The sequence below is a fragment of the Pseudopipra pipra genome, chromosome Z, assembly GCF_036250125.1.
Source record: "Pseudopipra pipra isolate bDixPip1 chromosome Z, bDixPip1.hap1, whole genome shotgun sequence".
Lineage (NCBI taxonomy): Eukaryota > Metazoa > Chordata > Aves > Passeriformes > Pipridae > Pseudopipra > Pseudopipra pipra.
The window spans coordinates 66,050,391-66,071,531 of NC_087581.1; the positions used below are offsets into that span (position 1 = coordinate 66,050,391).

General features: G+C 41.3%; 1 protein-coding gene across 2 annotated transcripts in view; it reads left to right on the plus strand.

Annotated features, from left to right (window-relative positions):
* Window positions 1–2,271: 2,271 nt before the first annotated feature.
* ACO1 (aconitase 1) overlaps window positions 2,272–21,141 on the plus strand; it is a 36,905-nt gene continuing 18,035 nt past the window's right edge. Inside the window, exons 1-4 of one of the 2 annotated variants that reach the window (XM_064642083.1) lie at window positions 2,272–2,423; window positions 13,972–14,092; window positions 15,870–16,038; window positions 19,041–19,178. In XM_064642083.1, the coding sequence (XP_064498153.1) occupies window positions 13,996–14,092; window positions 15,870–16,038; window positions 19,041–19,178 (404 nt within the window). In that variant the 5' untranslated portion in view covers window positions 2,272–2,423; window positions 13,972–13,995. Of the gene's footprint in view, window positions 2,424–2,673; window positions 2,819–13,971; window positions 14,093–15,869; window positions 16,039–19,040; window positions 19,179–21,141 lie in introns of those variants that run through there. The other variant, XM_064642084.1, reaches the window with a different exon arrangement.

Below are 21,141 nucleotides of genomic sequence, written 5' to 3' on the forward strand. Positions count from 1 at the left end.
ACCAGGAGAGACATTGTGGGCATTTTCTGTGTTTCATCCTTCTTTCCAAGTAGAGCTCAGTACTTCCATTTTCACTCTTTGCATCAGTTTGCTCACCTGAGACTTACTCCTGTGCAGCAAAGCCAGCAATCAACTCAGTTTGCTCTTAGCCTAAGTTTTCTTCAGGTAAAAAACAAAGCATTACTGGTCTTTTCCTTAACTCTCATTGGTTAGCATGTCCCCTAGCCACTGCTTTCAAAGTGTTGTAGTGGTTTGGATCTTGTTTTCCCCCAGAGGCTAAGAAAAGTTGTAGACCCCAAGGATTGGAAACCCCTGGAAGTTTTGAAGTTCTGTCCAATGGGCGCTCCTGCAAAAATGTAAACATATCACGAGCTCACCGGAAGAGATGAGTTGTAGTTTGGTTGTTGGGGTGAGGTGGCCATGTTGTAGAACCATGACACATATGGTAGCAGAGGATGGTTGCGAACCATTGGGGGAAAAAGATAAGAGCCATTAGGTTGAGATGGGGAAGGGGGCTAGGACTAGGGGATTGGATTTTGGGGCTATCTCAAACCATGACAAAGAGCTTCCCCAGACTTGTAAGACATTTACATTCCTTCCATGCAACTTCCCTTTACTATGTATGCAATTATTTTCCTAGAATTACATGGGTTTTAGTTTACTTTGTTGCTAAGGAAACTTTCCTGTTTGACCATCCAGGAGCCACTCCGGCAGTCACACTTGCACCACGTGAGCTGGGACTAAGGTCCTTTTGCAGTGGCTGGCTCCAGTGAGCCCATGGGTGCCCCACTTGACTCCCTACACACCCTACTGTTACACAATCAGACCAGGTTTCCTCACCAGATTGACCCCAGGTTTTCCACACCAGAAGCCTCTGGATTCTTAAAATACTTTAATTATAGTGCAGCAACAAAATAACAACTCAAGCTGGGTGCTTTCTAGGAGAGACTTTGAGCAAAGCAAACCCTGAGTTTACCTGCACAGTTTAAAAGTCTGTGTGAAAGTCTGGGGTCTTCAGCTGACTTGTCAGCTCCTGCTGTGTCTCTCAGTGTCTGGTCACCTGTCTGGCCCACAGGTCCCTGTGTCCTTTGTTATGCAAAGGGTCAGGCACCACCTGAACCTGCAGCTGGCACTGCAGCTGCACATCGAGCTACTTGCACTGAATGTACTCAATATTATTCAGGCCCAAACTGTACATCATTCTACTGGGGACACACTGGACACTGATGAACACTCCACAGCACTCGACTGTGGGGTTGATGTAAATAAAGTTCTCTAGGAATGTCCTGTACTCTGACATTGTTCTTCAGTATTGACATCACCATATTGATCTTGACCAGTTTGTAAGTAAAAAGCTGTTTTTGCCAACAGCCAGGCCAGTGAGCTCTCCCCCAGCCCCAAGAAGCAACGTCAGGTCCCACTCCTATTGCACTGACGCAAGGATGAGGATGCAGTCCTGTGTGTCAGACAGTGTCCTGAGCAACACCAGTTGTCTTTCAGGCCCAGGCCATATGAAGAGTGGCTGAGGTCACTTGGTCTGTTCAGCCTGGAGAAGAGAAGATTGAGGGGAGACCTCATCACAGTCTACAGCTTTGTTGTGAGAGGAAGAGGAGAGGCAGACACTGATCTCTGGTGACCTGTGACAGGACCTGAGGAAATGGCCTGAAGTTGTGCCAAGGGAGGTTTAGGTCGGATATTAGAAAGAGGTTCTTCACCCAGAGGGTGGTTGGGTGCTGGAACAGGCTCCCCAGGGAAATGGTCACAGCACCAAGCCTGACAGAGTTCAAGAAGCATTTGGACAATGATCTCGGGCAATGACTCCTGGGAACAGTCTTGTGCAGGGCCAGGACACAATGACCCTTGTCAGTCCCTTCCAACTCAGCATACTCCGTGACTCTCTGACCCCTGGACTCTGAAGCCAGAGCAAGCTCACGGGCTCGGAGTATGCGGCACCCCCTGCACACCGCAGCCCGCACACGGAACAGCACAGCCCGCGCCCCGCAGCCCACGTTACAGCGCCCGCCCCTGAGGTGGCTCTGCCCGCAGCAGATCTGACCTTGACTTCGGTGCCACCCCCCTGCCCACCCTGCCCTCTGCACTGACAGCTCTTCCTCTCTTCCTCCCACATCCAGGGAGGGGCGCCGGTCGAGGAAGGCAGCGGCCCGCTGAGGGGCGAGCCGGGGCCAGGGCTGCGGCCAGGAAGGGGAAGCCCGCCCGCTCCGCGCCCCCGCCGTCCGGCTGCCTGGCTGGCTGCCTGGCTGCCCTCCCTCGCTTCCCGCCTCCCGCTCCGGCGGCTGGCGGCCATCCCGCCGCGGCTCCGGCCTTGGGGCGCGGGGCGGGGCCCGCGCGCCACCGCCCCTTCCCTGCCTGCGCCCGGCGGCCCCTGACGGCGAGCGGCGGCGGTCTGGTGCTCCTCGCTCCCGGTGAGTGCGGGCCCCGCCGCCCCGCTGCGCTCCCGCCCGGTGCCGAGGAGCCGCGTCCCCGGCACCCCATTGCCCGGCGGTCCCGGAGAGAGGTGGCGGGGAGGGGGCGCCCCTCGGGGCAGAGCGGGGCCGGGTGCGGGGCCGGGCGCGGGGCCGGGTGCGGGGCCGGGTGCGGGGCCGGGCGGAGGGCGGGGACCGGCGGCTGGCAGGGCCCGGCGGCTCCCGCGGCGGGCGCTGGAAAGGGTCGCTGTGTTCTGCGGGGGGAAGGCGGAGCGGCCCCTGAGGCACCATCTCGGAGAGGCGGCAGCAGCAGCTGTGTGGGCCCCCGCGGCTCCGGGCCCCGGCCGGCAGAAGTCGGGTCTCTCCAACGCCCGGCTATGGGCCGGCTCACCCAGGTACCGGGATCGGCTTTGGCAGAGCGGAAAGCGAGGAGTAGGTGTAGCTTGATGAGATGAGCGGGCGTGGAAGAGAAGTTGTGCTGCTCTGCCCTCATCTGAGTGAATTTTCCTGCTGGAACAACTCGAACCTTGTCTGTTGGTATTTCAGTAGTATCTAAGTAGTAGAGGGTAGTGCATAGCGTACGTAGAAGGCACGCAGCAACCCCGCTGTTGCAAAAACCCCAATAGATCTGCAACGTAAGTGAGACGGGGAAGGGATGGAAGAAACTTATTGGAAAATGAAGCCTAGAAAGTGTCAGGTTTTAAGTATTTTAGGAGACAAAATCGTCTGTTTTGGTACAGATTCATGGTACAGACAGCAGGTGCAGGTGCTCCATAACAGCTATGGAGGTTGTAGCCCAGATTGCAGCCTTCTAGTCTAACCTGACTGAGGACTGTGGCTGTGGAGATACCTCGTTTCAGAATCGGGATCAGGTGTATGTTTGGATTGGTCCCGTGTATCTTTCACCACATCGCCATGTTTCATAACATCACCGTGGTTCCGTTTTATTTTTTAACTCAAGGTTGTACTTTGCTATTTAGTTTCCACCCCTAAAGCTAGTGTAGGTGGGGGGTGGGGGGAGGAGGAAGACGGAGAGGTCTGGACTTCGATATTCTTTAGTATCAGCAGGAAACTTGGTCTAAAACAGAGGATTCTCTCTCCAAACAATTGGAATTGAATTAATATCTCTGAGCACTCAGTGCTGTTGCTATTGTTCAGACTAGCTCTATCAATCCACAATACCTAAGTAAAGGAAGACCACCACAGAGAAATATTAACACTGGAATGTTTATTTAGTATTGCTTTGCTTAAAAGTGATTGTGCTCCATCAGAATGTCCTAATAAACTTCTGGGGATTGTTACTGCTTCAAAGAAAGTAAGACGAATGTAATGGACACAGAGTGGGAAATGCAGCTGATTCTTGTGCCCTCCAGGGTCTGTATGGTGTGTGAGGAATTATTTGAAAAATTATCAATACTTTACTTATCTTGAATCTTGTAAGATAGAGGAAATGCTTGAAGAAGCCAGAAATATACATATGTATGAAGAAGTCTGATCATTAAGCTGTGCTTTGCAGACTATATCATGCAGACTACTGCTGAACTGAAAAAACTGTAGGGCTTTCAAGCTGCATATTTTTGTCATATCACATTTGTAATTTAGCATCTTTTTTTCTCTCTGGTTCCTTTTGGCCCGAGGATGATACACTCCGACTTTGATACTATTCAATGAAGTTTTTATACTAATGGTGGAAGAGCTGAAACAATAAATGTAGAAAATTAGAGAAGAAACCATATTTGAACAGTAAGAAGTGCAGCAAATCTCTTTCACTAAGTGTTTTCCAACGTAGACTGTCACAGTAGGATTTTACCATTTAAGAGCTGGAAATTTTCTCCCTCCTTGCAGTAACAATCCACTTAAATTAACTGGAAAGATATGATTTGAAGAGTGGTTCCTTTCCATCTTTTTAAATACAGAGGAGGCAGAGAGTCTGCTCCATTTGTGTGAAAAGGAGGTAAGATTTTTTCAGGGTTCTTGCCTTCAGTCCTGCCTTAGATATTGGTTAGTTCAAAAGATTTTCTCTATGTATTTGGTGCTTCCTTGGAGGAATTGGGACATCCCACATTTGTAGGGTCAGGACTTGTGAAAGAGGGTGTTTAGTTTTCGTTGTTTGGGGTTTTTCCCCCTATATCTTTTTTGTGTGAAAACTGCTCCACAAAAGGTTGAATTAAAAGTGTTTTTTGGAAACTTAATTTGCCTCCTCATGGAGCCTGGCCAGTAAACGCTGCTAACAGCTACTTTGAATTTATGAAATTGTATCAGATACACCCTTGTTTGGCTCACAGACTGAAGCCATTGGTGTTTGAAAGCTGAATTCGTCTAGTGTGAATAGTTCAATAGCTACTGAGATTGAAAGCTACAGTTTTTGGTGCGAGAAAATTATCTGTATTTCCAGACCACAAATTCACGATTTGTCTTGAAACGGTGTGAAAAGTTAGGACTTCTTCCCCACAATGTCATACCATTTCATACATCCCCTCATCAGTTCTTTATCCTGAAAAGACTCCTTCTACCTGCATATCTCTGATAGCTTTGAAACAGTTCAGATGGCAAGCTACAGAAAAAGGAGTTTTCAAGGTGCAGGGACAGTAGTTCGCAGAGCTGGTGTGATGGTAATGGCATGAGTAGAGAGCTGATTCACAATACTCGCCTTTTGTTTCCCCTTCCTATGCACCTCTGCAGTGTTTCTTCACCCTTCACGTGAGTCTTTTGAAACTAACAGACCAATGAGATGTCTTTTAATCTGCCTGCTGAAATTGAACCCAAATTTCAGAGCAAACCCTTGTACACAGTTATAGCACTCTCTGTATTCCAAATTTCTTGCAGTTGCTTCCATGCTGTTTCTGTTGTTTGTTTGTTGGTTTTTTTTAACTAACACTGAAAGCTATTTCTTTGTTAAAACTGGTCCAAGCTGCATATTTGTTAATGAACAGTCTGAGGCTACTAACATAGGGTAAAAGAGGAGCAAGTTTGTACAGAGATAGGAAGTAGGTTAAAGTTCAAAGTTACCCTTTCAGGAGGAGGGAAAAAACCTTCAAGGCTTCATTTTTCGATGTTGGTAGTCTCCAGATAAGGCTCCCTGTATTCTCAGGCATATCTGGTCATTTTTCTGCAGCAAAAAGGAAAATTAATCTCTGCTTTTTAACTGGGACACTCAGTGGTGAGTCTGCTGACACAGCACCCCCTTAACACTTACACCTCCTTAGTTATGATCTGGATTTTGTTAAGACTAGATTGCATTCCAGAGGCTGTCGAGGATACTAGACATGTGTGCTTGCCTAGGTTACCAAAAGCATGGTGAGATCTATAGAAGTGTTTTGACTGTCCCTCTAAGCCATAAGTGCACAGTAACTGCTAAAGTGAGGGAGGAGGTAGCGTTTGGCTTTCTGGAGGGATGACTTGCATGAGTTTAATATCTACATCTTAGAACTGGGCATGCATCTAAACTTCCAGCTTGCTTGGAGCTGGAGTTACTTTAAGACCTAAAGGTTTGATTTTACAAGCTTGATCTCTGAATTGAATTTTCAGTCCCTACATGTGCAATATAGCACTGCTAACAAAGTGAAATTGTCGAAGTGCTTATGACAGCCTGTGAAATACATGAATTACAGGAATATGCAATTAGTAAGTAACCTGTCCAGTGCATTGGAAGTGTTGCACATTATCGCTCTGAATAAATAAGTATTTCAGCATTGCAGTTTTGGCTATCAGCAGAAAGAAGTAAAGTCTGCAGCCCTGTTTCTTCAGTGTGAGTGACTGAGTTCCTCTTGGGCATTAGAGTTGAAATGGGCTCCCTGAAACTTTACCTAGAGATTGTTTAAAAAAAACCTCCTTTATGTATTACTGCATTTTCTTCCAGTGTGGAATAATGGTGTAGTTTATATTAGCAGAACAGTTGCTCAGTCATCAAATTGTTAAAGGACTTCTTTTTAAGGATCTACATGTAATGATCTACATGTAATGAAGAAACACAAAGATTCTTTCTCCGATCTCTGTTAGCACCGAAATCTCATCACTGACTGTTGACAGCAATACAACAGTGTATATTTTTTGCATAGTGGCCTCATCTGTCACAGGTGAAGTGTTAAACAGTAAGAGCTCTGAATCACAAGAAACCTCTGTTTATTGCAACGGTAGTTGCACTCATCTGTTCTTTGCACATCCAGAAGTAATTATAGCATTTCATAATTTTATAAAACAAGACTCTACCTGTTCTAGTAGTGGTGTTGAAGTCTATGTGTGGGTTTAGGGTTTTCGTGGCTTCTTGGTGGGTATTTTTTCCATTTTTTGGTGGGTGGGGGTTTTTGGTGTGTTGTCTTTGTCCATTGGTACATTGGTCCATCGGTACATTTCCCCTGGGTAACAGAAGCATTTTTCTTAGGCAACTAGGATATTTAAACTAAAAATATTTTCTACAAATATACAAATATATTTATTAGGGTTTTTTTCCCAAACTGAACTGAATTTTGGATGGATTTACGTACCAAAATTTTATTCCTGCAGACATCTGAGTAGTATTGGAGAGGTTGCCTTTCCATATCAAAAATGCAGACTTCTGTCAACATGCTAACCTGTGTATTTTCCTTCCTTGGTTTTCAGGGAAGGTAGGCGTACACAGAGCATGCTGCAATTCCAATAGAACAGAAGTTCCTACATGCCAGACTTGCTAGATCTTTGTTCATGGCTAAACCATTTGTAACCTCTGTAAACTGGAAGTAGTCATCAGTCATTAATTTTAATGAAGGCCCATTGCTGAGTAGAATGTGAAACCATGAGAAGTTTTAGAGGCTCAGGGGAACTGAGCAATAGCCCTTAATTTGACAAGTGCTGTTCAGATATATGTAACTGCTAGTAGTGTCACGAAGTGCACGCTCAATATTGTGATGATGAATTTACAGCTCAGTAACCCACTGCTCTGCTGCAGCTTCCTTTAGATTTTCTTAGTTACTTTTTACTTTTTGCTTTTTAGAGGTGCTTGTTGCATACTTGGCAGCTAAGTGCAGATACGTATACATACATACACACAATGAGTGGACAAAACTAAAGGAAACAACTTGAGGGAGTAGGAATGATAGTTGCAATGGAAAGTGGTAAGATCAGATTCAGGATGAGTGGAAAATGTTCCGTATGTCCTCTGCCTTATCACCAGGCAGTCCTACCAGCTCACCTCTTGTTTTCCCAGTTTTCAGTTGGAAGCTTCAGCACAGAAACATCATATTTTGTCATATTTCTTCCCAAGTTTCCTGCGAGTACCAGCAAGTCTGAGTCTTCCCCTTTTTCTTGATGACTGATAAAATACCATCTTTTCTTTGGCTGAGTGTAACTTTTTTAGCATTTCTAGTGTCTGGTAGAGTGTTCAAATTAATTAGAGTGTTCTTTACTGAGTGTGCGCTTCCCAGTAGTGGTCAAGAATTTACTCACATTTCAGGAAAAAGAGCATTGACTACTTGAAATCTGTTTTAGTTAAGCTATTAGGAGTTTAGTTTTATGAAGAAGTGTTTAAAGTTAACCTGTTCCTGTTAATAATGTAGGCACCCTCTCATAATTTGAAAGACAGCAACTAAGAAATCAAAGATGGAATAGAAAAGGCAGTTGAACATGTTACCTTTCCCCAAGTGTGATAAATAGAAACCCAGAGTCGGGTGATTTCCAATTAGAATTTATTATATGATAAAAGCAAATTCAGCAGTGGGTGATGAGGCAGGGGTTTCAACAACTCCCAAGGCCTGTCACACCCAAAGAAGACAGTTGTTCTACATTTATTTCCAGCTGATTCATGAATATTCATTATACATAAGCAAAAACATTACACATTTTAAAGTCAGACATTCAACAGATGTTTTTCTTAAACAAGAATATTATCTATAAGCATCCATAATACACTGTCAAGTCAGACATTCAGCAGATGTTTGCTTGTTATCTATACAAAGTTATAAATTTTTAAGAAAGGTGCTATTATCCAGCTAACTAAACAAAACTCTTTCACTATAAATCTTACACAAGATAAAAGGGAGGTAACTTGTTGTATGTCTTTATAGGGGCCCAATTAAGTTTTATGATTTATTTTTCTTTTCTCTCTCCACGTCATATTGACCTTACACTGTTTTTCTTTTAATTAGCCCGAATCATTTTCTCAGTTTATCACACCAAGTGAGATTAATATGTCTGTACGAAAATGCTGGATAACTGTGCCTGTTCTGTTCCTCCTTTATGGCCTGAAGCTTGAAGGAAGTCATCTCATCTAAAATCTTTTTCTTTCCTTTTTTACTTTGTGCAGGTCAAACAAAATAAATCCATGTCCTTAGTTTGTCCTCAGGAACTTATGTAATAAATGTGATTATTTCTAATCGGGAGTCTTTTGTAAACATTTGTGTCATGTACTACAGAAAGAGAATGATTTACTGTCAGCATGTATTTTAGCAGGAAAGTACTCTGTGTGCTACAGTTTTCTCTTTTTATGGGTAGCGAGAGATAAGTAGGGTGCTCTGATATCCCTAAAAAAACCCCAAACCAGTATTGTTGCTGGTATTGATCTGGCTACAACAAATGAATATAAGAGCAGTTACGTTTTTTAAAAATAATCTTTTTTTTTGTGGTGTGAAAGAGATAGTTTCTTTTAGCCTGGTTAGCTGTATTAAGTTTCAGCTTCAACTCTAAAGAGAGTAGAATAGTATGTTGAAGTGATGTCTGGAACGGTTTTCAGATTTTTTTCTGGGGTATAGTGAGAGGCTAAACAGCAAATTTTTTCCCAAGTCTTTGTGAGATAATTTCTGCAAGTGCAAAATTACAGGATATATAAGCATGCTTTCTCAATTCCATTAATTTTGGTAAAATTTCATTTGTTATCATTGATCCAAGTCACACAACTGCTTTTAAAAGGGTCTGAAGTAGAGTTTAGGGGCCACAGTCAATCAAGAATGTGCTTTAAACTGAACCAAGTCCTTTTCCAATCAATGTTGTTATGATTTGTCTAGTACTGTGTTTATATTGGACACTCAGAGAAGTTACAGCAGCTGAAGGTTTGAAGTCAGCACATGAAACATATGCTTAAGTCTCCTGTGAGTGTTCTTTTTTTAAAAAAGTAAAAAGTCTTAGTTACATACTTTAATCTTTTTTGTGGAGGTCCACATGAGACTTCAATATGCTTTGAATGTATTTGATTTAGTTAACTATCAAGAGAAGACAAGGAAAGAGGATGGACAAACACCTTTTTCCTTCTGTCCCCTTGGGCTTGTGCATGTTTATTACGTCATGATCATCATGGTCTTCAGGACAATAGAGATTCCCACAGACAGTTCAGCCAGCTGTTTTTGCGCTGATCTTTTGGTGCTAGTAAATATCTGAGCTCTCGTGGTAAAAGCTGAGTTTGCTGGCTCACTCAATGAAGTGAGGAATGTTTTGCATACAGATTTTGTTAGTGCAAAAGCTTTATTAGAGTATTGCAATGTAAAACTCGTGTTTCCAGAGAAATTTGAAGGTTATGACCTCATTGAAATAAATTTGCTTCTCCTGATGTTCATGGTTAGAATCTTTCTGCAGTGTTGCTTCTCTGGGGGAGAGAGAATTGGAATTGGTAGAGAGGAAAGCCAGAAATCAGACTGATTGATGATCAGACAGAGCGATGAGCTGATATACAATCTGGATGAATTGAGAAATACTCTGACAAGAGATGGAGCTGGGTAGCACAGTGATAAACTATTGCATTGATGTAACAAGGTGAGTGAAACCCAATATTGATAGTTAGGGAGTACAGATTTAAAGATGATCAGCATTAGTATGAGCCGAATTGTGGGTATTATTAGGCACAGCAAGGGCTAAAATAAAGGTTGTTTGTCTGGTGCACTTTATAGAAGTGCTTTAACCTCTGAGAAGGTTTCAGCAATGAGATGCTCCTTTTTTTTTTCCCAGTTGAACCATTTTCATAGGTTCAGTCAGCTGAAACCACTGGAGTCCTAGGGCTATGTCAAGAATTGTACAAACACTAAAGAACATCTGTCTGGATAACTGGAGAGGGGAAATTGCTTGGGCTAGAGTAGCTACTGTTTTCCAAGGCCTGGATGAGCACTATTTGTGTGGGTGGCTGTTATCATTAGAAACTTCTTAAGAGGAATTCTGCCTTCCTGAGGGCCACTATTCCACATTTTCAGGTTCAGATAATCCACAATTTCAGATGTGACCTCCGCTCAAACAGTTTTAAGGTTGTTGGGCTTGTTTTGGTATGTCTGACCAGGTCATGTGCACTGTGGTCATGCACTGGCCATGGCCAACACGTGTGACCCTGTGTACTGCACCAGTCCCAGGCAGACAGATGTCTTCTCCTCTGTCTGCTAGCCTGTTTGCATGTTTACATTTTGATGCCTGCAAAATAAATATTTTGTGCTGCAATCACAAGTTAATCTGTATCAAGTTAATCAAAAAGTTAATCTGTATCTGTCACAGTGATTGGTTTAAAAATTTTTGTATCCTCAGTATGCGGAGTCTTGCTCCTTGGCGTCTTTTTTGGCAGATGACCAGCTTGAGTTCAGTGCTGTGGCCACTTGGTTTACAATTTACTGTGTGGAAGTAGTAGTTGGTGTGACTGAGGCTTCTCTGGCTCTGTGAAATTTGCTACAGCAATGCTGCTAGTTGGTATTTTTCTAGAGACTTTACCTCTTTCTAGGTATTTCTGAATGGCTTCCAGGCTTGTAATAGAGTTGTTCATATCAGTGGGGCCAGGAAGGTGAAAAGAACATGTGATTGTGCTGTGGTCAGCCCACAGTTTGGCTTCTTTGTAATTCAGTTGATGAGAGGAGGTTTATACTGTGGTACTTCATACTGTGAACTAAAAGAGCTCTGTTCAGGGGAGAGGGTGATATCTGGTAAAGAAATGTTTACATGCAGATAATGCGTCATAACATTTTGATTTGCTCAGACATGGACTTGGATGGGAAATGTTAGAGCTGCAATTTACACTTGGATGAGAATATGTTTACTGAGTACAGTGGACTCATTATGGTCATATCAAAGTAATGATCCGCTGGTTTATCTGTTAGGGGATATTTGAACATTTCCTATCTTCAGCTGCTCTTAGACTTTCCCATAAGAAGTGAATATGCATTAGTTAATGTTCTCAGCTTGGAGGCAAAAAAGTAAAACTCATCAGGAGCGTAGCTGGCAAGGAGAGGAAGGAAGAAGTTAATTTTGATCATGCTCAATCATAGAAGCACAGTTTTCTTAGAGGAATAGCTGAGTGGTCCATGCTATTTAAAGATCATGACATCTAAAACTTGATAGGCTTGTGTGCGGGATGAGTATCTGCAAAGCTGGGAGGAGGAATCTTGGAAAATAATTTGTGGATGGGAACATGTGAGGTGATACATATGAGAGGGTGTATGTTTGCAGTCTGTTCATTTGCCAGCCTTTCAACTTCCCTGGCCGTTCAGCTTTTATCTAGAAATATCCATCACTTTTCCTTTCTTTTATTGTATCTTGCTGCTTTACACCCTGGACCTTTCTTTGTAATCATTTTTGCCATCTCTCCTTGGTTGTTGTGTTCAAAGTATATGAATTTTTAATTTCAAAAATAGTGGAATAATTTAAAAATCTCCCCGAAATATATTCCATATAGTAGTGTTTCCTGAACAGTCAATGAAACTGGCTGGTGAGATAAATTAATTCATTCTTTGACCTTGCTTTATCTGTTTGTGCATCTTTTTTGCACCAGTCTCCAAAGCCTGTCAAAGGATGTGTCTCTCATGCCTTGTTGTGTTTGGTTTCTTTTTTGTTGTTGTTTGTTTGTTTTTTTTTAAACTGAGGCAAGGGAAGATAATGTTACTTGAATGAAGACAGAAAGAGTGCTGTGGAAAAACATCAACAGATCTGGAAATCGGACCTTTGATTATTTCTCTTCTAAAAAAATTTTAATCATGACTGGGAATGTTGCCAGACACTGCAAGAGAATTCTTCTTACTGTTAAATCATTAGCTTGATCCTTGGCATGTGTTGGCCTAAGCCAGTGCTCTCAGAAGAGGCCTGGGCAGAGTTCAAGTCTTCAGCGTGTCCTAGGAACTGTTCCATTAGGCAGTTTGCATGCAGTTAACCTTTTCTGGAGATTGAGAGATATTTGTATAGTGAATTTAGGCCCCTCTGTGGTATTTGGCCTTGATATTGGGAATATCTCAACTTCTGTAAATGAACCCTAAATGACCCTAAAAGTCCCAGTAGAATGCTCTAACCCAGTAAGGCATTAGGATAGCCACAAAAAAAAAAAAAAAAAGACAAAATATCTCAAACTAAAATCATGTTTACAATAGAGTCTGCCTAAATTTTCTTTTTGATGGTGACCTTAACAAATCTCTGAAATCAGGAGGGTTCCTTTTTTTCACTTGATAGGGTTTGTATTCTTAGTCTGTAATAATTCTTCTCAAATAAAACAATAGTGTTTTCTGTTTTGGTTTAATTGTTTTTAATTTTGAATGCAAATGCCTGTCTGTTTAGCTTTAGATCAATGCCACTTCTGCTAGTTTTGGCTAGGATACAGTTAATTTTCTCCCTAGTAGGTAGTATGTGGCTGTGGTTTGGATTTGTGCTGGAAACAGGGTTGATATCACAGGGATGCTTTTGCTACCACTGAGCAGGGCTTCCACAGAGACAAGAGCTTTATGTATTAAAATGTCTGTATCTCAACCCATGAGTTTTCTACCTCTTACTGTTCTGATTGCCTCCCTGACCCCTCCAGGAGAGAGTGAGGAAGTGGCTGTGTGGTGCTTAGTTGCCTGGGGTTGAACCAAAACCCACTTAAGAAATGGGGCCATGTTCTCATGGTGGCTCATGAATCACAGAGGCACAAAGAGCTGTCTGGAAGCAGTGAAAAGAAGAGAATAGTGAAGACACTAAACTCTCTTTGTAGAATCATGTCCAGAGAAGGGCAATGGAGCTGATGAAGGGTCTGGAGCACAAGTCTTAACGAGGAGTAGCTGCAGGAGCTGGGGTTGTTTAGCCTGGAGAAAAAGAGGCTGAGGGCTGACCTTATTGCTCTTTACAACAACCTGAAAGGACGTCGTAGCCAGGTGGGGTTGATCTCAATGGGATGAGAAGAAATGGCTTCAAGTTGCACGAGGGGAGGTTTAAATTAGGCATTAGGAAAAAATGTCTTCCAGGACTTGGAATAGGCTGCCCTGGGAAGTGATGGATTCACCACCCTTGGAAGTATTCAGCAGATGTGTTGATGTGGCACTTGGGGACATGGTTTAGTGGTGGACATGATAGTGCTGGGTTAACACTTGGACTAAATCTTAGAAGTTATTTCCAACGTTAAGCTTCTGTGACACTAAACCATGTGGTATATCCGTATTTTCACGATGCTTTTGTCTCTGAGGAAGTGTTGCATGTATATTTGTAGTGAAAAGGGCATGACTAACAGTACCTTATTGTCTTTTTGTACCTTATTGTCTTTTTGTACCGTTTTGCCTTTTTGAAAGTTGGAACAGATACACTGTGGACCGTGGGACGTGTACTTTGTATGCAGGACACGAGTAATGAAAGTATCTTTGATTTTTCATTTGTTTAGGGATTCTAAGGGTCTTGAACAACCATGAGCAACCCGTTTGTACAGATTGTGGAGCCGCTGGACCCAAAACAGCCTCTGAAGAAGTTCTTTAATCTGAGCAAATTGGGAGATGTGAGATATGGTACGTTGACAACATAAGGAAAATGTTTTGTTTACACTGAACAGAACTGGAACAGGTATTGCCACATTAGATGATATTTGGTCTCTGAAGAGAACTATGAATTCAAAAGATATTTTTTTAAAACAAAATTTGAGGAAAATTTACTTCTATAAATTTAGAACTACGAAAATATTGGCAAGATCACAGTAACATTTTCTCAAGATACTGTGCACACAGCAATCTTGTTTTTTCCTGAGTGCATAAGGAGGGCTAGGCAAAACTAAGGGCACAAGTTTTCTAATATACTACTGAGCTACTGTGAAAGGCTGGAAAGGATCTAACACTGATATGACTGAATCATTCAGAAAGATAATTCAGCTTTAAAAACAGTGCTGGTTAGAGAATCCTTTCTGAGGAGAATCCTTTCTGAGGAGGCTTTTTCTTTAGTTCTTCTGACACTTCACAGATCTTTCATGTGGCACTGGTAAAAATTTTACAGTCTGTGCCACTGAGTTAGAAAGGGGGTACCTATAGCTCAAAGCTGTCTATGTTACATGGTTTTGGTCTTTCAAAAAGGAAACAGGTGATTAAGGAAAATTTAGGAAGCAACAGGCAGAACATTTTCTCTGAGTGTCAGCAACAAATATCAATTACAGGCTAAGATAGTGTGTGAGAAATCAATTAATGTCAGACTTGGTGTGTGAAAAGAAGAGATGAGTCTTAAGAAGTAGACAAATACACTCATGGCATTACCAATTGATCCATTCAGGGATTGCAAGAGATTCTTTAAAAAAAAAAAGATGCAATTCTCACTACCCAGCAGAAAAATGGAATAGCTTAGCAACAGAAGAATGGGGCAGGGAAGGACAGGAGAATATTTTGGAAAAAACCCAAACCAACAACAGCAACAATAACCTGCCAAAAATCCAAACAAACAAATACCCCCAAAACAAAACAAAAAACGACAACAAAAGCAACTGAAATTATTCTGAATTACTGTATCCTGAATAGCAGTTGTTTGGGGTTTTTTTTAATAATATCAGTAATGAGGTCTCACTGTGATTAAGTGACTTTTATGTCTCAGGGCCCCTGTGTAGAAAGTTGGGACAAACTTCTCAAGAGATTTTGAAATATAAATATTCTGAGAGGCAATCAAACATCTATAGTGGACAAGAGGGGCAAGTCTTGAGTAACTTGTGTTTTTTTAATTCACACCCATTGCTTGTAGTAAGGCTGTCAGTACTGCTCCAATAGCATTTTGTGTCATCTTCTACAAATATGTCTAATCTGAAATAGATTAACAGATGCACAGTCTAACTTCCATTCAGTTTCATTTTCCATCTCTTGAGAAGAAGAGACTGCATAGACCACTAAAGCTGTGCTTTCCAACATGTCTGGTAGAAAATTATGTTTTTCTAGTGCATTTGTACGTCTGTGTTCAGTGGCAAGAATGAGAGGAAACTGCAGAAAAAAAAGGTGAGCACAGCATGTTTTCCAAGTAGCGTTGCTGTGGAGGGTGGAAAAGCTGTGGAAAAGTCCTTTCAGCAAAGATGTCTATGGTCTCACAGGAGCTGACGTGATAAATCTACTCAAAGAATTGAGGGGAAGAGGTCAGTTAGTACTGACCTCCTGACAAAGCCAGAGGCTAGAAAAGAGGATTGGATAATTTGGGATAAAGCCTTGTGAAAATATGGGGTCAGCACTTGAAGAACTGTCTGCCCCAGGCATGGAACTTTGCACTTGCTGACATATGCCTCAAGGTAAAACTGAATTTGTTTCTTGCCTCTTCCCCATGCAGCACGCCTGCCATTTTCTATTCGAATCCTCTTGGAAGCAGCAATCCGTAACTGTGATGAGTTCCTAGTGAAGAAGGGAGATGTTGAGAATATTCTCAACTGGAAAGAGGTGCAACACAAGAATGTTGAAGTGCCATTTAAGCCTGCAAGAGTTATTCTGCAGGACTTCACGTGAGTTTGATGCTCTCCAAAGCTCGGAAGGGGGGCTTTTGAGAGTGCAGCAATGCTCAGCTTGGGGTGGAGGGATGAGCTGAGGGAAAAAATAACAGTGAGATATTTGGAAAAGCTTTTTTCAAGTTTCCTTGATGTCATGCTACAGACAACATTTGAAGAGGCAGACACTCAGGGTAAAAGCATTGAGTGAAACTCTTCTGGGATGTAGAAATAAATATCTTTACATAACTTCAGAACAGAGGGGAAGAAAATGTGATGGATTGCATCCAAATGCATTTGGATTGCATCCAAATGAGGCAATCCAAAGTTTAGAGGTTTTGTTCTTTGAAGGGAAGGGGAGTATTGTATTTTTTTGTGTGTTTTTTGGTTGTTTGGTTTTTTGTTTGTTTTTGGTTCCCCAGGATCTCTTGCTTTCAATTTTCTACCCTTTTCAGTTCTCATTTTTAACCCGCATCATTACTTTCTCTTCCAAGTCAGTATTATTTCAAATACATTTTTATAGACTTCTCTGCTATTAAAAAAATGAATGTCTGTTTTTCCCAGAAGTGCAAACTGAGATTCCTACCTAATGGACTCTGAAAAGTGGGACTTGTTATTGCAGTGTGTTTAGCCCCCATGTGTCAGTAATAATCATGTAATAGTCCCTGGTAAATGTGGAAAGTCATTTTTCAGTTTGAACAATAACTTCTAACTATTTTTAATAAGGCATTTGACTTGCAAGTTGACTGTTCTTTGTACCTTCGTACTCTGTCTTTATAGAACGGTTTAGTTCATCCATGGTAAGCCCTGTGCTGCTATGCTGCCAGTTGATTTTCTTTCTCAAAAGCAAAGGGTCTTAGCTGTCATACCTTCTGTTTGGCATTTTTGTAGAGGTTATCCAAGTGCTAGAGACCCAGTACAACTCAGCTCCTAAAGGCATTAGGAAAAAGGGGCTAAACCTCAACTGAAAGAAGTGCTGATTTCCTGGCTATTTTTCACCTGCTGGCTGTTGTTAACACTTTGAAAAGCTGGAGAACAGAGAAAGCTGAACTTTCAAGTAAATGTTGTTTCCTCTGTTACTACAATTTTTTCTTGCCCCCTGCTCTTCTGCTGAGTTTTAAAAATTTGCCTAGAAGTATGCAGGGCAGCTGCATTCCTGAAAAATGAGCTCTTGGACAGGCCTCTGAGGAATCTTTTGAATAAGGCAGCTTTGGCAACTTTCCAAAAGCCATACAATTACATTCAAGTTGTCCTCGTTTAGAATTATTTAATTTCCCTATTTGGATCATTCTCTAATTATTCTGAGTTCTTCTAAATACTGTAGATGGACATTGTGTCTGTTCCATGCTGGCAAAATAACTCTTCCACTGCTTCCCTCCCACCCCTGCCCTCCCCCAAATTCCCCTAGGTAGCATTACATAATATTTGCTATTTTCCTTGTAATATGCATATCCTGGGAGGTCAAACTGCTTCACATTGCTGAACAATATCAATTAATTGTGTTAAGGTTAGATAATGTGGACCCTTTTTGCTGTTTATTTTTTGTAAATATTCAGGATTTTCAAGGTAAAATTCTGTGGAAATTACAAAGATTTTACTGTTCTTGTTGCATTGTTTCTGATGTATGCTCAAATGGTAATAGCTTCCATACAGTCAGAGTTGAAAACATAAACTCTTACTGCTTTGGGCTGCTCTTGCAAAAATGTAGTGTTTTCAGTGGGTTGCTGACTGATGCCAGATCCTTGAGTGCACATCAGAGAACTCTTTTTGTCTCATCAGCCAGCAAAATCAGATAGGCAGATATGTAAGAGGGTTTCCCAAGTTGATTGAAAATACCATGGTAAAATATACCTAAATAGAAGCTGACAATGTGAGAAGCTGCGAAGCATCAGAAGCTTCATTAAAATAAATATTGAAATGTGTGTGATCTCTTAGGTAAGTCAGGTGTTGAAAGGCCAAAAGTTCTGGTTGTTCACTCCTTATTTGCTTATGAATAAACATGCATTGCAAATGGAGGATGAATGAGAGACTCTCAGGTGCATTACTTTGACCTTTTGTACAGTTTACTGACCTCACATAGGAAGGAAGGAAGGCAGGCTTAATTTAGGGATTTAAAAATCATTTTGGTTGAATGAGACATACAAACATAGACGAAAAGATCTGTTAACATTTTTCTGAGTTATTTGGAGTTCAAGGGGTTGCTGGATGGTCACAAGATATGTGACAATTCATAACAATATGAATGTTGGCTTGTAGCTGTCTGAGTGCCATTTGTGATATAAGGTCTTTTGTCAGTCATAAGTACAAGAATTTTTTAGTAGGAATGCATGGTGCACCTTATTTCTGCCTTTGTGTTTTCCAGTGATCTGCCAGGACAGTTAAATCCACTTCTGAAAATACAGTTATTCTGTGAAGGTGTTTTGCAGTCAAGTCCTTTGTAACTTAGGAAATCTCATGCCCTGCTCTGCCAGTTTCACCTGAAGTGTGGAACATACAGGTTACAGAGAAGGTTCTCCTGTGCCTTGCAGAACTTGGAAGAGATGACTCTTGCCTTAAAATCAACTAAGTAAACATAGCAAAGAATCAAAAAAATAACACTGTTGTTTTCCCTCTCCCCACTTCATTTTTAAACTGGGGAGGAGAGAGGGGAACAGAGCAAAAGAAGAGTAACCAGTTCAAGGTCCCTAAGGAATGCTGTCTAGGAACAAATTTCCAAATTCTCAGCCAAGCATGTAGAACTGCTTCTGTTACTTGATGAATTTAGAGTTTAGCTTTTTATTTTTGCAGTGCTCAGGATATAGGTACAGTTCTGTCCCTTTTGCTCTTCTGACTTTGTCTTCCTAAGGGTCCCTTCCACAGAGAAATGATCTCAAGACTGAGGATATGGCTGTGGTTTGCTTTGCATGTGACAGTAGGTGTCTGTTCTGCATCTCCTGGATCTCAGTTGTGTTTGGTTTGGGGTTTTTTTTTCCCCCTCTTTTCCGAATTGTTTCACCATGCTTATTTATCCTCTGTTTCAGCGGGGTGCCTGCCGTGGTTGACTTTGCTGCGATGCGTGATGCTGTGAAGAAACTTGGTGGGGACCCTGAAAAGATCAATCCTATCTGTCCTGCTGATCTAGTGATAGATCACTCCATCCAGGTTGATTTTAACAGGCAGTAAGGATACAAAATTACTCTTTACTTCTTAGTGGTTGTAAATAAAACGCACTGATCATCAAGGTAGTTCCACTGGTGATATTCTTAGCATTTGTACTATAACAGACTTTAAGAAGTCTAAGTGATATAATCTAACTTAAAGTTAGATTGTTGTATTGGTTGCTGTGGTTTATGGGGGCGAATTTTCTTTTTTCTGTGGCACATCTCTTAGCAGTACGAGCCTGGACTAATGGAAACTAGAATGTTAATAGAAACAGGCTCAACCCAGACCTGTGATGATTGTAATTTTCCATAATAATACTGCATTATTAGTAGTTGCTCAGAAATAGCTTTTTTTTCCACATGCACTTTTTTGACCCCGTAGGGCTTTTTGGAAAGGACAAACACAAATGTCTCCTTTCTTCTTTACTTCTCCAAGAATAGACCTAAGCTACCGTAGGCCCAGCTCTGAGGAGCTGCTTGCTGCTTCAGTGCTTCCAAGCAGAAGAGCTTCAGCTGCTGCTTATCGTGTCTCCTCTAAGCACAGGGCAGGAACATAACACTTTTAAGTCCCCCCCATGCTACAAAGAGACAAACACTCACTAGCAGTCACTAGACCCACAGTGAAATACAAGACCTCTGCATGGAGGTCCTTCTACACTCCAGGGTACATAAATATGGGCCTACTGAACTGATCTTCCAAACAGATCCTGCAATTACATGTTTTATGATGGTTCCCTTCCATCTTTTTTGTCTGCAGTTACCTTCTTGCTAAAATACACTGTATTTATTGTCCTACAGAGGAAGGAGTTTTGAAACTGGCCACTTAAGTAATAGCACTGCAAAGAAAAAAATTCCTGGGAGGTGGAAATTAAAGAACATAAGAACCCTTTCTCAGTATTTAGAGGTTTATTTAAAATAAACATACTGAACTTCTGGGCAGAAATATACTGCAAAGCCTGCTGCTCAGAAGAATGTTGTCAGTTTTCAAATATAGCTTTCTTCATACTTTTTTTAAGTGTAGACTAATAAAGATAGAAATTCTCATGGTTGAGATTTTATAGTTGAGAGGGGAGAAAAAAGCCAAAAAATTTTGACTTATGTAACTGTAAAAATCAACTGCCATTGACATTTTTTCTAGAGGTGCTGCTTCTTATTCTTAACCCTAAAGAGTTTAGATACAGATGCAAAATGAGAAATAAGCACCTGAAGACTGATCTTGGGGCTAATGGATGTTCTAGCACTAATATATTAAACTGGAAACCTAACCTTTTTTCTTTCTAATTTGCATTACTCTGTTTTTTTAAGATATTTGGGAAACAGAGTATTTCTTTGTGAACAAGATATGATTATGTCTTTACCATAGGAAAAAAATCAACTATTATGATTCTTTTTCTATATTATTTTAAAAAAATTCATTTTATGTTATCAGTAGTATCCAGGACTTAATATAGATCGTTTTTTGGTAGTCACTGTTTTTTGTCACAGCCTCATTTTATTTGTATTAGACTCATGTATATATAGAGAGAACATTGGCTAGCTCTATGCTTCAATTCTTTCAAACTCTGCAGATGTAAGTTAGGCAGCTTTTCACTTTTTCAAGTGAAAAGTTTGTTAACTCTGCTTTGAAACAAGGAGGCTTCAGGCAGCACCATATCATAGTGATAACCTTTTTTAACAGAAGCTGCATGGCAGTTGTGTTTGTTGCCTTGCTGATTACTTCTGATTTAAGTGTTGGAAAATTTGTATTTCTCTAACATGTAGTGTTGTTTTTCTCAAGCTACAAATTTAGTGCTAATCTGCATATGTAATATGCAGATTAGCACTCCCATTTGAAGCAGAGTTCAGGTATTAACTCTTAAGATTTCTTAAATTCTTTTCGTTGGTTGCCTGCAGTGATATTAAACAGATGTGATTGATCAGCATTCACATTAGCTAATAAATCTTCTTTTCTTTCAACATTTGGGTGTATCTGACCAGACAT